Source organism: Trachurus trachurus (genome assembly GCF_905171665.1).
Source record: "Trachurus trachurus genome assembly, chromosome: 13".
Lineage (NCBI taxonomy): Eukaryota > Metazoa > Chordata > Actinopteri > Carangiformes > Carangidae > Trachurus > Trachurus trachurus.
In genome coordinates, this window is record NC_139892.1 from 19,080,671 (window position 1) to 19,099,207 (window position 18,537).

The 18,537-nt window shown below is 42.3% G+C and overlaps 1 protein-coding gene across 1 annotated transcript in view; it reads left to right on the forward strand.

The window, feature by feature from the left end:
• grm5b (glutamate receptor, metabotropic 5b) overlaps nt 1-17,181 on the forward strand; it is a gene marked incomplete at both ends in the record, with an annotated part of 53,496 nt that extends 36,315 nt beyond the window's left edge. The window contains 12 exons of the mRNA XM_083984598.1: nt 4,943-5,178; nt 5,938-6,059; nt 6,797-6,921; nt 7,036-7,204; nt 7,514-7,640; nt 10,413-10,530; nt 10,639-10,825; nt 11,241-11,399; nt 11,913-12,038; nt 12,766-12,948; nt 13,554-13,720; nt 16,095-17,181. Of these exons, the coding sequence (XP_083840724.1) occupies nt 4,943-5,178; nt 5,938-6,059; nt 6,797-6,921; nt 7,036-7,204; nt 7,514-7,640; nt 10,413-10,530; nt 10,639-10,825; nt 11,241-11,399; nt 11,913-12,038; nt 12,766-12,948; nt 13,554-13,720; nt 16,095-17,181 (2,806 nt within the window). The remainder of the gene's footprint in view (nt 1-4,942; nt 5,179-5,937; nt 6,060-6,796; nt 6,922-7,035; nt 7,205-7,513; nt 7,641-10,412; nt 10,531-10,638; nt 10,826-11,240; nt 11,400-11,912; nt 12,039-12,765; nt 12,949-13,553; nt 13,721-16,094) is intronic.
• Between the last annotated feature and the right edge of the window lie 1,356 nt (nt 17,182-18,537).

Here is an 18,537-nt window from a genome sequence, read left to right on the forward strand (position 1 = left end):
GTGCATACACTTAACATCCAGTGTGCTTTAATGAGACACAAAGTACAGACAGCAGGTTGAGCGTGGGCAGGAAACCATGGCAACGGCCTTGGGCTCCTAGACATGTGGAGAGAGACACAGAGAGAGACCAAACCAGGATGTCATTAAGAACAGTTATTGTAATCAACAAAAGAGTGACTGATCGATCAGCCAAATTTATGACGACACAAACACAACAGTGTCCATATATTATATTTATACACACATAAATAGATTCACACACAAACACACACACATTCCTCTCTCATACAGGGCATGTATACATACACCCTGGAGGCTTCCTCTTGTGACAGCATTGCGCCTACACAGTTGCATGTATTTTTACATGTGCTTTTATTTTTTCAAAATCCATTTTGCGCACAAGACCCCGCAGGCTGTAGCCCTTTGGATTGTGGGGAAAAAAGTGTGCAAACATTAAATATATTAACAGGGGTCACCAGTGAATCTTTGCTATGTTTTTTTTGTTTTGTTTTGTTTTTTTCAGTCAGTGCGTTCGTCTGCTGTGCCCTCAAAAATGGGGTGGAACTGGGAGGAATCAATTATCATATTACCAGTGGGTTTGTAAGGGACTAGTGTCAATCATTGCCAATCACATCAGCCCCTGTCATCCCTGTTAATGCAGTGCCCTCCCCACAACAAATTTCCATCACTTAGTAATCAAACAGAATCCAGCATCGTGAAGACAAGCAAAGAGTTTGACATACACAAATGAATGTATTGAGTACTGTACATGGCCAGTTTATGATGCAGTTATTTCAAAAACATGCCTTTTTAAGAGTAATCTGCTGTCTTGACACACGATGAGTCACCAAAATACATCCAACAGGTGTAGGCGAGAACAAACTGTATCAGAAAAATAGCACTGCATATCTATACATGTCACATGGAAGACGTCTTTTACTTCTGTCTTTTGCAGTCTGATAGACAGTAGGTGTAAATCCTGTGTCAGTGATCCTTTCTTTTGTCCAGCTATTTGAGAAAATTTTCAGTGACAAGAATTCAACACAAGCAGACAACAACACATTACATATTGTTGGAATATGTAATTTTATGATTCATTGTCGAGTTGAGCAAAGGGAACAAAGGAGACCACAAGACTAATCATTGATTTCCATGTAAACAAATGTTTCAGTAATAAAATAGATAAGTGGGATTCAGATGAAAATATGTGGGAGTCATCTTGCTAACTAGGAAATTATTATTATATTATTCTGTTTGTGCAAGACAGAGAACAGAGTCAATTTAATGTGATTGTACTGGAGAGCTAGATAAACATATTACTTCCTGAAGGTGCAATTAGAAATTCGTTGATAAAACACTGCAATTTGTTTGTTTGTTTTTAAACCCTGCAGCCATGTGTGTCTATTTATTTTATTTCTGTGATATTTGACCAATCGTTTAATGCAGTTGGGGTAAAGTCATTTGGCCAGATAGTGAAAGTGGTGAAGGTCACAGACATCCTCAGCAGCAAAACCAGAGCTGCTTATTCCAATAAAGCAGAACTTTTTAGAAATATTTTTGCTTTGAAGTGATGATTCATGCAAGTGTGGCTGTGAGTGTGTTACTGTGTGTGTTTCCAGTGCGGTGTGTCATTTATGCCTCTGAGGAGCTGCAGGTGTGACCTGCTGGGATGCTTGCCAAAGAGGTGGAAAGCCATAGAAAGAAAATTATGAGGGGGAGAGAGAAAGCCGGAAATCAAGCACAAAGTGAAACAAAAAAGTACATCACAGAAGCAAAATAAACTGTGCATGTGTATATATGTGACAGTCGTGCAGATATAAGATATAATGTACAGAAATACAGCACGTTGTGTGCATGAAAAAGACAATGAGAAAAAACAGAAAAAAGGAAAAAGACAGAGAAGGACATAATGACAGATGGGAGCAGTGGAATGTGACAGAGTTGCAAGGTTGGGAGGAAGAGGAGTATGGAAAAACAGAGTGAAGGGGGCTCAAGGGGAAAGCTCAAGGTGTAAATGAGAGAGAGTGAGTGAGACAGATGGAGAGAGAGGGGAGGAAAAAGAAGAAATCTATTGACAGGCTCAGACAATGCTGAGTAATGATCAGGGATTGCACCGCTGTTTTCATCGACTCTGCCTGTCAATCTCGCAGATACTTTCTCTTTCTTTCCTTGAAATACATCTGGAGCCACTCTGGTACTTTGTTTTTAAGCCACAGTACATTTCAGGAAGAATTTTGAAGTGACATTGTTACACACAATTCAAGTTGTGGGCCATTTGTCATTTAAAAGAACAAAAAAAAATGTTATCTGTCCTTTTAACTGAAAGAAATCAGTAAAAAAGAAAAAAAATATTATTTTTCCGTCAAACATTATTTTATCAGCTGATGTCAACTGAAGTAGCATTTCTTGACTCATCTATGACAACAAGCCAAACAAGCATTGGTCACGGAGCCACTGCCAGCTCTACACACAACCCGCAGCTGTTTTCCTTCATTTAAACATATTACGTATTTATACACATTTAAACGTTTACATATCTGTAGGTATGGTCTGTCGTGAAATGGGTAGCGGTGATTTATGACCATAGCTCGGAGTGCAGAGGGTGACCAGGGGAACAACAGAAAAAAAGAGAAGAGGGACAATTAGAGTGACACAAATGGTGGCAGAAGGAAGAAGTTTATACACGCACACACACACGCACATGCACACAACACTTTAGCTCTCCAATCAGACTGAGCCTAGAAGGACTGTTGTAGGAGAAAATGAGTTTTGTTCTCTGGAGGCTCTGAGAGAGAAAAAGGAAGAAACAAAGGAACAAAGAGAGGGAAGGAAAATTTCCACTGGAAGAACTTTGGATTGTTGTCTTGCTGGAGGCCATGTTGGCAGTAGTTGTGAAAGGAGGAGAGAAGATTTGTCATTCACATCCACTTCTCTCTCTTTCCCTTCCTCCCTTTATCTGCACTCACTCACACACACACACACACACACACACACACACACACACACACACACACACACACACACACACACACACACACACACACACTGTGCCATCTGTGCTTCCTTGAGGAGCAGTAAACCCAAATCTCCCTCCAAAAAAATGCAAACTACAGTGATATGTCTCCACAGTTATATTCGTCTTGCTGGTGTCTGACGGGGGCATGGCTGCTGAGCTGCAGCCAAAATACTCCATTTGACCTAAATCATCTCAGCACACGGCCGGTGTATGTGCGTGTGCGTCCGTGCATAGTGTTTATGCCTGTTTGTCAGCAATATGATGAATTTTGGACATTGCACATAATGATGTAAGAGCTTCCTCCCACATGTCCTCTGTGTCTCTGCTTATCATTCTGTTTGTGCCTCCTTTCACTCTGCTTCTCCCCGATTTGCTATTTCTGCTCCTCTGTCTCTCGCTCTCCTTCCTTTTGATTCTCATTCTTTCTGTTTGTCCTTTCCTGCAGAGAAAGTAGAGCAATCTCCATGTAATTGTCTTCATCAGTGTGTCCGTGTGTGTGTGTATGTGCAGGCATTTGAGTGTCTGTCTGTTTGATACAGGTATGTGTGTGAAATGGGGTTTATTTGTTATAGTGACATTTTAGTGCCCCGGCGCTTCACCTCTCAACCCAAACATTTAATTTCACCCAATAACTACCATGTCAGCGGTTCACTGCACACATGCACACACATGCACACAAGGCACAGTTGTGTAATTGTAATTTCAGCTCTACGAAGAAAGCTCTAATGAGCTCTAAAGGCTGACTCTGTCGTGTTTGCATATGCTGCACATTATAATTTGCATGTTCTCCACATGCTCAGCTAATCAAGTTGATTATTTCAACTATCAGTATTAAATCCTATAGGGGCTGGCCCCATAAAAAGATCCATGGCCCCAGATGGCTAATTAAACTCTTTCCATAACCAGTCAGCACACCCTTGAGATGCTCCCTTTTTGTGAGATATTACACATTTTCTCACAGAGTCGCCTTAATGGAGACCTGATGAGATATAAGACTTGGCTGTTGGTGCAATGCCTGCAGTTCACATTCTCTTAGTGTCAGTACACAGATAGTACAGGGGAAGTGATTCATTGTTATGTATATGGGAATTTGTCAAACTCCTCACCTGTGGTGTCCTTCACTTGATGTGCCAGTGCCTTGTGTCTCAGTTTGTTAAGATCAATGCAGAACAAAATACCATTTTTATCGTCCATTGTCCGTCACAGTTCTGTCTGAGCAATTACACAACACCCCCAACTCACAACGTTGTTGTGTTTTGCTCCTGCTACCATCTTTTTCTTTGTGTGGTGTTCTGCAGGACAAACTGACCACCGTGTCCAACACTCAGTCCAACTGTCCTCATGGAAACAACATCCCATTTGAGCTCCACTTATAATAGTTCGACCAAAAATACACTGAACAAAAATATAAACGCAACTTGTTTTTGCTCCCATTTTTCATGAGCTGAACTCAAAGATCTAATATGTTTTCTGTGTACACAAATTAAATATTTCTCTCAAATATCGTTCACAAATCAATCTGTCTAAATCTGTGTTAGTGAGCACTTCTCCTTTGCCGAGATAATCCATCCACCTCACAGGTGTGGCATATCAAGATGCTGATTAGACAGCATGATTACTGCACAGGTGTGCCTTAGGCTAAATCTTTGAGTGCAATGAACAAAAAATGGGGGCAAAAGCGTTTATATTTTTGTTCAGTGTACATATAAAATTGTCCATCATACTGCTATCTCAGTCTTCCATCTTTGCTCTCAAATTATTAAAGTTTGATAAGAAAAAACTTCAAGTTATGTTTGTTTTCTGAACAGCATTTGCTGCAGATTGTCACAACTTTATCAGAAATTGACACAAATTTTGTTTTTGTATTGTGGTTGTGAAATTAATGCGTTGCTTGTCTTTCCTTGTGTTTTTCATTTGTTTTTGCAGTGATGGATGGGCAGACAGGTATGACGTGACAGATGGTTTTGTTAGAGAAGCATCCGGCGGTATCACCATCAAGCTCCAGTCGGCCGATGTGAAATGGTTTGATGAATACTACCTTAAACTTCGCCCTGAAAACAACCAGAGGAACCCGTGGTTCCCAGAGTTCTGGCAGCATCGCTTTCACTGTCGGCTTAAAGGCCATCCACAGGAGAGCAGCAAGTACAACCGTACCTGCAGCAGTGAGTACAGAGACATATAAACATACATGGGCAAACAAATGAAAATACTGTATTGTGTGCAATGACAGCGCTTAAATATATTTTTGTTGTTGTGTTTTCTATAGGCCTAGTTCTATAGCTTTTACATAGCTGTACTATATTTTCCACCCAGTCACAACCATCTGGAGAACACAGACACAGGGAGACTGAATTGTTTTGCACCAGGCTACAGTATCAATCTGCTTTTATTGACAGGCGTTCATATTGTCATTGAAAATAACATTCAACCATGACATAGAAGAAGACTAGCTGAACACACACCCACACACCTACACACATAGGATATGCACAGTTTTCCTGTTCATCTGAAGATATCCCTTGTGGCTGTGAGTGCACCCTCCCTTTCTTTCTTTGTATTCATCTCCCACAATTCTTTGCCCTCTGTTTCATTCCCTCCATTCATAGGCAAAACTGTATGTGAGAGCTGCATCAAAGGGAATCATGTCTCATGTATTCTAATGAAATGGGATGTGAAATACAAATGAACAGCACAGAGAAAAAGACGCAAAGAAATGAGATGTGGAGGTGGGAAGTGGCCGATGAGAAGAAATGAGAGGAAAGACGCTGGTCTTTGATGTTTGAAGGGAAAAAAAATGGAGCCACACATTGTTACATAAAATTAGAGGAGAAACGTGAAATTAAGAGTTGCTTTGATACACCTGACTTTGTCTTGTCTGTCCTTTCTCTCTTCCCTCCGACTGTACCCATCCTCCTCTGTAGAGCGGGAGTCGCTTCGGCAGCAGTATGCACAGGACACCAAGATGGGGTTTGTCATTAATGCCATCTACTCAATGGCATATGGACTGCATAATATGCAGCGGGCACTCTGCCCAGGCTATCAGGTAGGTTTTTCTCTGATGGGTGAATGGAGGGACACTACAGCGCAGATAAAGGGGTGGGATTGATGGGGAAAATACAAGGTCCCAGATGGGTGTTTTGTTGCTATTTTACAATAGACCTAGTTTCCATGGGTCCCATTTTTAAATGAATGCAAAATGTGGGGACAGCACGTACCAAAAAGTAATAAGCATGACACATGGTGTATTTATTGAGAAAATCAGATAAGGCAGTACAAAACTGTAGCATAAGTGTAAAACTGTATTTTATTCTATAAGTTCATACTCAGAAAACACAGAAATAAGTCAGCGCTGTTTCATTTTTACAGATTTTGGTTCAGTTTTACTGTGACTTGCTGCGAGAGTGACTTAGACCTTCATTGCTTCAGGCGTGTAAACTGAGATGCAATATTTCAGACTCAGTGGTTCAGTTCTGACTTAACAGTTCACTGTGGATGAAAATGCCACAGTGGTTGAATGGTACAGTCATAGGGTAGCAGAATAATACCTGCTACACTGCACTTTACAATTCCCATGTCATTTGGAGGGATGATACACAACGTTGGTATAGTATGTTAGTTCCATAGTACAGTAATGGTGTTTTGGGTGAACTTCTCTATCCTCACGCTGAGGTTTAACCCATTAATGAGCATTTCTTATGCACACACAAAAATATTGTGTTTTTTGAGCTTTCCGTCAGAACATCTTTGTTTTATATGACATGGATGTTGATGTACTTTAAGGGCCTGTGTGATGCCATGCGACCTATAGATGGTGCTACACTGCTGGACTTCCTGATGAAAACGAACTTCACAGGGGTGTCAGGGGAGGGAATTTTATTTGATGTGAATGGAGACTCACCTGGCAGGTAAGTTGTGTAACCGAACACAGATGTCAGTGATGTCTTTTGCAAATGTAATAGACAGAGGTGGTGTCCACATGTTTATTCATACACTTTCATGTATCTGTTCTTTATGCATAGATATGAAATAATGAACTTCAAAAAGATGGGGAAGGACTACTATGACTACATTAACGTTGGCAGTTGGGACAATAGCGGCTTGAAGATAGATGATGATGAAATCTGGCCCAACAAAGATGCAATGATCAAGTCTGTCTGCAGTGAACCCTGCGACAAAGGACAGATCAAGGTAAGTCAGACGAAGACAGATAAAATGTCTTGTTACATCAGTTATGTTATGTAGACTCTGTATGAAATATATCAAGGCTCTAACATGCCTTTCAGTAAGTAATGCAGTGTTGTGCATCCAGCATCCTAACATGGACAGAATAGCTGTAAATGTCTAATGTATGTGAGACATTTTCATCTTGGAAAAGACAGGATTTTTTCCTGCTTTTGAATTCAATAAACAGTCTTACAGGCCAGTTAAAGTCTGAAAGAATGAGGGCATTTTCAAGCATGTGCACAAAGGTGTGTTTTGTTCTTCTGCCCCTTCAAGGTGATCCGGAAAGGTGAGGTGAGCTGCTGCTGGACGTGCACTCCCTGCAAAGAAAATGAGATTGTGTTCGACGAGTACACCTGCAGAGCCTGTGAACTGGGCTCTTGGCCTACCGATGACCTCACAGGTCAGTCTCTGTTTGTTTGTGTTGGTGCATGTTTATTTTGAACCTTTATCAGTGATGTCAAGGACATTTCCACTTGAACAGAAACACTCCGCATTGAGCAGATACAGTGTTTGACCATGCTACAAAAAAATCCTGTTATATCGGTGTGGTAGTGCTGTTTGGGGAAAAGTGCACTGCGTGTGTGCACAACCTGTGTTCCCCCTCTCCCTTGCTTTTCCTCTCTCCCCATCCCTTTCTTCACCTCACTCTCTCGTCCCTTTAATTTGTTACCAATAGTGTAACCAGTGTTTTAATTATTCTGCATCAAGAGCAGCTTTCAATGCAAATACATTTCAGTTGCAATGATATTTCTCCTCCATTGCGTCCGAAGCGGTTGGATATTGCCTTATGCTTTCAGCTGCTCATTATAATGCTCGCTAGCTCCTCACCAAGCTCAATGATTAAAACATGAATCGGGCCCTGCTGAAAATTCAGAGGAAGCTTCTCTGCCAGAGACAGAAGCATCCATAACCCAAAACAGGGAGACTATGACAAAGAGAAAGTTTAGGGAGATAAAGGAAAGCATTGGGCTTACCCATGTGTGTGTGTGTGTGTAGGTGTTCATCTTTGCATGTTCACGTGTGTGAGTACGTGTGACTCATTTCATCACCAATAAGTGCTGTGTGTGTGTCTCCCAGTGGGGCTATATGGAAACACTATTAATGAGGTGTAAACAAACTGCTTGCCCTGTTCCTCCAGCAGACATTTTGATCTCTCTCCCTCAGGCCACACGAAAGGAGAGAAAGTGTGCGCGAGAGAGGGAGAGATATAGAGGCAGAGGGAGTAGAGGAGATAGGACAAGGTCTCAGCTGGCAGGGACGCAGAGGTAAAGTGGGTGTGAAAGTCATAGAAGGCAATGGGAGAGCTTAGGAGACAGCAACAGAGCTAAAACAAGAAAGAAAAAGACAGTGATGGAAAAGTGACATAAAAAGAGAGTTTGGAAGATAGAGGGAGAGAGATTGAGATGAACAGAGGCTCTGACAGAAGCAGCATCCAGGGAGAGTGAAAGGAGCAGAAAAAGGGAGAAGGGAGGATTAGCTTTGGGATTTGAGCCTCTCCACTGATGGGTAAAGTTCCACAGTTTGAGTCTAACAATGTTTAAAGAAGTTTGCCTCAAAACTTTACAGTGACTGAACCGATCGAACTGTCCCCATAATGCACCAGTTTGGCTCAGGGTCCAACATGGTACCATTTCCTGCAGGTTACTGTGAACTAATTACGTATTAATTTGCCAACATTGCAGATGCTTTTAGGCCGATCTGAGATCCCACCCATGAGAAAAACACTGATCTGGGATTTTCAGCCCCAACATCTTGATTTATGTAGGCAGGATTAATTGGAGCTAAACTCTCAGCAAGTTCCTCACTTTCCTATACCATCATGCATTTTCCTGGGTGGGAGATCCTCACCTTTAATGGCTAACAGATCATTTAATGTAGTCCTTATTAGTCCTATTATTCTGTTGCATGGTTTTCAATAACTCACCCTATTTTAGTTATGATTGAAATAGCTTTTTAACTGAAATGGGGATTGGAGTTTTCCAGTGATGTAAGCCTGGAAGTGAGCCACATGTGCTGCAGAATGACTCCAGCTTATTTTCTGTCTGTTTGTTACAGTCCCCTTGGCTCTCATTCTGCAGTTAGGTTGTTGCTGATGGCCCTAGACCTAACCACATCACTGATTTAATAAGCTTTATTGATTGTGTTAAAGACAAAGCCATTAAATTACTTAAGTCTTTTTTAATGAGTGTTCTCTCTCTCTCTCTCTCTCTCTCTCTCTCTCTCTCTCTCTCTCTCTCTCTCTCTCTCTCTCTCTCTCTCTCTCTCTCTCTCTCTCTCGATTTGTGGTACTGTAAACAGGTGTGTGTGTGTGTCTGAGCATGTGTGAGAGAGGGAGAGAGATAAGCATTAAGAGCGAAAGGAAGGAAAAGAAAGCAAAATGGAGAGAGGAGTGAGGGAGGGAGACAAACAAAGCAAGAAAGTGATAACATGCAGTGACAGAAATTTTTCAAGAGACCTGTGCACCTGCTGCTCTGGTATGTCTAGACCACCCAGCCGCATAATTTCAGCAAGCGTCACGATGGATCATAATTAGAACTGTCCCTTTAATTTATGGCACATGATTTCCTTGCCCAGAAGGAAGGCAGAGATGGAGGAAGAAGGGGAAGGAGAGAATTAGGTAGAAAGATGGGAGTGGTAAGGATGACAAGAGAAAGGGGAGATGTTAGGGGGAAGAGGGGGACAGAGTGATGGATGAGTAGAACAAAGAAAAAGAGAGTGACAGGAAACAGATCAAACAGAATATAGAGAGGAAGGGAGGGAACAGAGACGAGGCAAAATAGCAGAGAGAGAGGTGTATTAGAGAACAAGTCAAATCTTCACTAACAGCGGCAGAACACCGGATAACCAAGGAGCCATGTTGTGCAATTCACACATTATACATGTTTTATGAATGGATTGGAAACAGATTGATAGCAACTAAATACACACATTCAGTTGTCACATTTTCACACACGACTATTCCCCCTCACTCATGTTCCCTAAGCTTTTTTACATTTATCCTAAATCTATATCAAGATATAAACAGGATGCAGAGTTTGTCTGCAAGCAGTGCAGATTTAGACCCAAACAAGCCTGACCTGTCTACTCAGTTGTGGGTCAAATGAGTCAATTAAAGGTTGAAATAAGTATGGAAGTCTTGCCTACAGTTCACTGTGTTCAAATATATCCCCAGGCTGTGACCCAATCCCAGTTGAGTACCTGCGCTGGGGAGACCCTGAACCCATCGCTGCAGTGGTCTTTGCCTGCCTCGGTCTAATGGCCACTTTTTTTGTCACTGCTGTCTTCATCAGGTAACGAATCTGTATCCTCAGTGTGAGTTTACTGGTTTTCCTGCTTGAGTGTCATGTTTGTGTTGATGCAGACAACTGCTCATACGTATACTGTATATCTGTCTTCAGGTTCCGGGACACCCCAGTGGTGAAATCTTCCAGCAGGGAGCTGTGCTACATAATACTGGCAGGGATCTGCTTGGGTTACCTGTGCACCTTCAGCCTCATAGCCAAGCCCCATGTCATCCACTGCTACCTCCAGCGATTGGGAATAGGTCTGTCACCTGCCATGAGCTACTCTGCACTTGTCACCAAGGTAAAGATCGAATTAAGGATACATGAATAAAGTATGAGATATAGGCTGCAGCAAGTGTGTGCGAGGTGTAGGGCTAATGGATGGATGTGGGTGGGTGGAAACCAAGCCATGGACCACTGTGGAAGAGTGTCTCTCCCCTGTATATAATCCCTTTTAGCTCTTTTTTGACCTCAGCAGTGTCAGAGAGCTGCAGTAGCTTTCCCATAAGAAATTATTGAGTTTATAGCACTAGAGTTTAACTCCTGTGTGCAATTATTATGCCTGTATTTTTTTTCTCTATATACTCACTAATGTGCCTCAGTCAGTGACCGAGTGGAAATACAGAGAGCAGCTGGCCAGAATATACATTATATATGGTTGTGTTCGGTATATAGTCTATTAAAATGCCCTCATGGTGTTTGCAATCTCATCCCAGACGAACCGGATTGCTCGGATTCTGGCAGGAAGCAAGAAGAAAATCTGTACTAAGAAACCTCGCTTCATGTCTGCCTGCGCTCAGCTCATCATTGCCTTCCTCCTCATTTTGCTGCAGCTGGGCATCATCGTGGCTCTCTTCCTCATGGAGCCACCTGACGTAAGCTGTGTCTGTTTTGTGTTGTGAGTGGGAGGGTAGCTCATTGAGAGAGCCTTAGGAGCAGACAAAATAGAAGACATTAAGAAAAATGACTTGACTGAGGGAAAAAAAAGGGAAGTTTTTGTTACATCAGATATTTTTTGAAAGCATTTAACAGATTGAGTGGATTGACAGGGACTACTTTACACAGTGCTTCTCTCAGCCACAGGCGCAGGAGTATTTACCACATGTGATCATTTAAGGTAATCATGACTAGAAGCAATAATTCTGATCAACCAGTTACTTGTTTTTAATTAAAATTTACGATAATGATCAGGGTATTTTCATTGGACATTTGAATTTTTCAGCCTAATGAATTCAGTGTCAGTTTGTTGATTTGGTCTCATCTTAAATGCCTCTGTTGCCAGCATGCCTACCTCTATTGAGAAAAAAATAATGCAGTGATTCTTGTAGAAAGAGCCTTGTCAGATTTTTTATTGTTGTTATGTCCCATTCTCTCCTCCGTGTCTACAGGTGATCCATGACTACCCTAGCATTCGCCAGGTCAACCTCATTTGCAGCACCACCAATCTGGGTGTGGTTGCCCCACTGGGGTACAATGGCCTTCTCATCCTCAGCTGCACCTTTTATGCCTTCAAGGTATTTGCTGAAGTGTTTGTAATTATTATAGTATTGAATATGCTGAAAATAATTAGGTCACAATTAATATTTCTTATCCAGACTTGATAAGTAGTGGGTGCTTTAAAGCTCTGAGGATGCATTTATTTAGAATTGTGTTTTCATACTAAACATCCTAAATATCCAATTTGTAATATGTGCAAAACACATCTTACGACAGTGTCATAATGTGAAATGCCATGATGAAACCATTGTTTTTGTGTTGCTGCTCTGCAACCTTTCAACAGCAGTAAATTAATTTTTATAACAACAAACACATTAGAAAGTCAATGTTTGATGATTGGTGGCCTGTAGCTATCCATTTTCTGTAGTGTGAAAGCAGAATGGTATAAAGAGGAAAAAACCTGAAATGCACTGCACTTCAAGCTAATAAACTGTGTTTATGAAGTACTGCACCAGAGCAAAGCACTAGAGCTCTGTTAGTGTAAGGTTATGGCCAAATGTTTCACCTAATCTTCTTGCACATAATGTTGAGTATAATATCATCATCATCATGTAAATATAGGTTCACTACTAGCATTTATTCTATTTCTGCAAAGACTATTTATCAAAAATGGTGCCTCGCTATGCTTTTGTTTAATAATCTAGGGCAAATTACAAAGAACAATTCAACAACAGTCCAAAACTGCTTGAATATTTGCTTACACTGTTTTCTTTCTTTTTCTCTCACTTTCTCTCCCTCTCTAAGACCCGCAACGTTCCTGCTAATTTCAATGAGGCGAAGTACATTGCCTTTACCATGTACACCACCTGTATTATCTGGCTGGCCTTTGTGCCCATCTACTTTGGTTCCAACTACAAAATTATCACCATGTGCTTCAGTGTCAGCCTCAGTGCCACTGTGGCTCTGTGTTGCATGTTTGTACCAAAGGTAAGGCTCAACCTGAAACTAAAAAAATTACCCATTTGATCATATATACGTCCTTACATCTTCTTCCTTCATAAACATTGAGTGTCTGCTTTGAGCCCCCACAATTTTATTTTGGTTAAGCAAGGTACAGTGATTTTTAAAATATGACGATAAAGCACATCAACATATTTTTTGAATCAGTTATTACAAACTTGAAAATAAATCTTCACTACATGCCTCCATTGAAGTGAAAAATTATTTTGAAAATTATCACGTATCATAGTTTCTCTATTCATACACTAAAAGCTAGAGATTCACATGGCTTCAAGGAGCAGGTTTGTGTTTAAACAAGAGCAGGAAATCAATAAAAAACCATTAGCAGCTGCCTCTTTTGAGAATTGTCTTTTTATTAGGGTTCTACATTTATGCCATGAAAGCCTTTAGCACACCTCAGAAAAGGAGTGTATCAAAGCTCTTGTTGCTGGCAGCATCAATTTGTCTGTAGTTATTGGCAAAGTGCTGTTGATCTTTTCTCTTTGCAAACATGTTGCAATCAAGCTTTTTTTTTTTTTGAAAGTTGTTTGGCCGTGGTTAAATAAGATATTCTGTGTTTTGTTTCATACCAGGTGTACATCATTTTAGCCAAACCAGAGCGTAACGTGCGCAGTGCCTTTACCACTAGCACAGTGGTCCGCATGCACGTGGGTGACGGCAAATCGTCCTCAGCTGCCAGCCGTTCTTCTAGTCTGGTTAACCTGTGGAAACGCAGAGGCTCTACTGGAGAGACACTCAGGTATATCTGTGCGTGTGTGTGTGTGTGTACCCGGTAGAGAATTCTTGGCCAGGTTAATGCCAGGTTACTCTTCAGTTACAGTCCAAGGCATCATTTCTATAATGGCCCCACTCTGAGACTATTTATGGTCCGTGTGTTTGCGTGTCTGTGTGTGTGTGTTTGAGCGCTCTGAGAGATTGATTCTCTGAACTCCCCCGAGTCTGCCTAACTGTTCTTATGACCCTAACATGAACTGCAGACAATTGCCTAATGGAGACATGGCAAAGGAGAGAGACGGGAATGAACTGAGGAAGGCAGGGTAAGGAGAAAACTGAGAGAGGGAAAAAAACTGATGGAGGGAATGGACAGAGAGAAAGATGATGAGCAGAGAAATGATGGAAAAGAAAGAGAGGAAAATACTAAAGGAATAGTGTGAAAATGAGAGACATAATAGCTTTTGTGACCAGCTTAAGGCCATCCCCAAGTCATCTACTGTGACAAGAAACCGATCAAAGGACACAAAGGGAGTGACGCACAGCCACTTGCCCAGACAAAAAAAGGGGGAAAAAAGACTAGTACACGTTTTCGTTTGTCAGCAGGTTACTTCAGCTCACCCTTTTCGGCAAGCAAGATTTCAATCTCTTATGAGAAATGTCAGGAGTGTTTCCATCTTCGTTCCTTTTATTCCTCTCTTCCCCTCTCCATCTCTTTTTGGTCCTGTCTCCCTCTGTGGGTGGTGGTAATTGGCAGGGCTGTCTATCTCCTGAGTGCAGCGCTGGGAGCTGTTGCCTTTGAGATGCTGTCATTGTGTAGTCTGAGCAGATGCAGACAGACATGAAACCAGCAGACCACAGGGAAAAAGAAGAAATATTGAAAAGAAAGTAATATTTGACTGATGTCTGAACTACTGAAAAGTGCTTGATTTACCCTCACCAGTCATTAAACTCATCCTCAGAGCTGGATGCATAGAAGATGCAGGTCTGGCTTGGTCCCTCCTCACTACAAAGCCTTCTGTAAGAGACTCCTCCCATGGGATCAGACAACATCATATTGCATGTGTAGGTCCAGGTCGTCATATGCAGTGTATTTATATGTGTGTATGTGTGGACATGTGTGTGTGAGTGTGAGTTTCACGGAGTCAATGTGTATGTGTGTGTGTGTGTGTGTGTGTGTGTGTGTGTGTGTGTGTGTGTGTGTGTGTGTGTGTGTGTGTCTCCAGGGTGAATTGAGTTCCTTTCACCTCTGGCCATGGTGGTGTGAGGTTTAATCAGAAGTTCTACTATAGATTAATCACACTAATTAACCTGACAAAGGGATGAGAGGAAGAAAAGCAGGGAGGAGGCAGGGGACGGAGCACTGTGACAAATGTGAGGTAGAGAAAAGTGGAAGAAATGGTACAAATGGAGGGAGGAATAGAATAGAGAGGAAGAGAGAGAGAACCTGACAAAGAAAAATGAAGAACATACTGGTGTGAAAAAATAGAACAGAAAATGAATTTAATGAAATCACTTTGCATATGAAGTCCAACTGTTTTTATCCATTTTCTCCATTTGAATATGTTTGTATGTATAAACCAAATAAATCATCTAAGATAAGAAATTAGGATTAACTAACTAAATGGTTTTGCCATATGTGGTTTCTCGTAGTGCAGTTATCCCTCATATTGATAAGTGACCAACGAATGCTTTTGGATTTGTTTTACAAAAGATGATTAATTGATTTGTGACATTATTTTTTTATTAGTAAAATAAATCTTATTCAGTAAGTAAATGAGGAATTAGATTCTGCTATCAAGATAGACTTGTAATTAACAGGGTAATAAATTTACATCAGTAATTGAAACAAGGAAGTTCAAATGACGAGTCCTTAACATCATTGGTGTAACAAGGAATGTCTAATCTAAATTTTGCAATATAAAATTAAAAACTACAAACAAATCAGTTAAGTGTTAACAAATGTAGTGTATTTGTTACCTAAACGGAGGAGTAAATAATGTTCTGCATGTACAAAACGCCTATATTCAGTTGCCAGCCATATAGAGTACTACAGAGAGTACCAGAGTATTTTGTGTATAATGTTCATGGTAGACCCCTTAATGTCAAAGTAAAGTTTGAAAGTGAAGACAATTTGAAACACAAATGGACAAATCCAAAATTGATGCGTCTAAATTAAAGATAAAGAATTAAACATGCTTGTACCATCTTATCATTGCAATCACTCATGGGAAATGTAGTTTAATTTGTAGATTAATCAACAGTTAAATTTGTTTTCCACATCAAGGCAAGAAAACAATGGATAAACTGTAAATCAAATGAAGGTGATGAATCAACCTTCAAACATTAAAAAACAACCCTTCTGTCTCTCTTTTACCTGCCACGTCTTCTCTGTCCTCTAGCTCCAACGGGAAATCAGTGTCATGGGCACAGACGGAGCGCAGCAGTTCACGTGGCAACCATCTGTGGCAGCGGCTCTCCTTCCACATCAAGAAAAAGGAGAACAATCAGACCGCCGTCATCAAGCCCTTCTCCAAAACCTCTGAGGAGCGTTACTGTGGAGGGAGTGACCTGCCCCCACATGTCCCACTGCCCTCCCTCCCGTCCATGTCCTCCCTGCCCAGTCACCAGGACACTGGCACAGACAAGACCCTCTACGAGCTCTCGGAGGCAGAGGAGCGCTACTCCATCACATACAGGCCGCAGACACCTTCGCCAATCAGCACGGTCAGCCAGAGACTCGGTGCGGGTCTGGGGGAGGAGCCTCTGATGGTCGGTATACCAAAGTACCCGAGCAGCATCTGCAGCGGCGGCAGCGGCAGCGGCAGCAGCTGCGGCCCCCCCAGCAGTGGCTCCGTCGTGACCGGGAGCGACGGCCGCTTGTTCATCGTGGACGACCAGCCGGGACGGCCCCAGAGTTCACTGATGGATCAGATCAGCTGCGTGGTGAACCGCTTCACCGCCAACATCTCCGAGCTCAACAGCATGATGCTCTCGACCTCCCCGACTCACTCGCACACAAACAAACACACGCCTCCCTCCCCGCACCCCGCCGACCCCTACCTGTTGCCCCGCGACCTGCAGATGCCCCCGACCCTCACCACCTACGCCGACGTCCAGCCCCTCCCGCCCGTCGAGTCCAACTTGGGGGGTCGTGGCGGCTGCCTCGTTCACCCCATCCCTCATTCACCTTACCCGCTGCCGCCTCCTCACCCCCAGGCCTCCCCGTCTCTCTCCCCGATGAGAGGAGGCCTGATGACCTGCCTCGCCGACTCCCCCATGAGGAGGGCGGAGTTGGAGGAGGAGCTTATTGCTTTGACTCCTCCGTCACCCTTCCGCGACTCTCTGGCGTCCAGCAGCGGCTCACCTGTGTCAGAGACAGAACTGTGTCTCCCCCCGGTCCCCTCCCACCCTCCCCCCTCTCCCCCTTCGCCCAGGTATAGCAGACTCACGCTCAGAAACTACAGCCAGAGTTCATCCTCACTGTGAGGCAGAGATGACAGGTTAAGAAAACACAGATTTGAAGAGGAGCACTCAAAAACAACAGGTCATAACGAGAAAAGAGAACGGATGGACTGAAATCCATTTGTCCCTGTGTGGAGTGAAAACATGAAGCGAAGGAGCAATGGAGGGCTGGTTGGTGAATGCACCGAGCTGTGTTTGTGTTTACATGTTCGCAGTGAGATGCAAGCGTAAGAAGCTTGCCCACGTCGTATTTTCTTAGTGCTGTCTCTCACAAGTCAAGATGTGAAGAACTGCAACAGTGGCCACTATAACTTTGCAGTGTTTTGGGGTCTGTAAAGCCAGAAATCAATCTGGAAGGTTGAGAGCGACACGTTTAGGTTTGGGTAGTGGCCTTATGGTAACATGGCTATCAACTAATTACAGATTATGAGTGTGTGTGTGCGTGTGTACGTGCGTGCATAGTTGTGAGCGTTAATGACAACATGAGAGTATTGATGAGATAAGACTCCTAAATTCTGTGCGGTTGAACAGAGGCTTTCAAGGGCACATATTTACAGTATCTGCTCATACATACACTCACTCACACACAAATACATAAGTGGGAGCACACACAAACAATGTAAGGGAATAACACTGTAAATATATGAGAGGTTATGGATTTCTTCGTGATGATAAAATCCAACATGCTTCTGACAAAAGTGCATTGCGTTAACATACCAGGCTGTATGTTACTCTGAAGAACTTTCTCACAAAAGCATCTTTTGATTTCATTCAGCTCTCCGATCTGTTCCCTCTACATAGCTTTCTTTTCCTCAGTCCCTCTTTCTCTTTCTGCTTTCTTTTATCCTGCCAGTATTTCAGTATTTTCTACTCTTCCAGTTTGTTTTCTTCAGAAGTTTGAATGTATATTTTCTACATGATTCCTGAAGCAGTTGGGACCAAACCTTTTGTACCTCTCTGTCTGTGACTTGAGAAAGAGGGAGAGGAGGGATTGAGAAGACCGGGCCATGTTTTACCATAAACAGCTTAGTCATTAAATTCTGTCCCGGTGAATGATTGGGAAAAAAATCTGACCTCAAAGCTTATTGTTAGTGTGTGACATTTAGCAGAGCATTATGTAAGGCTTAGCTGGATCCCAGTCATGACATTTTCCCTATACACTTTGTCAGCAGGACGCTCTGTCACTCTGTTTCATCAAAGACGGTGCTTTGAATGGGATTAATTGGAATCAGAGTCATCTTTAATGTTAGCGGGCACAGTTTGACGGATTCGCTCTCAACCAGGGTCATCTGTTGCACAGGTGCTGCAGAGACCCTTTGAAAGTTCCCCACTCTTTTCAACCCAAGAGGGACAGAACCACAAAAAAGGTTCATAAATTAA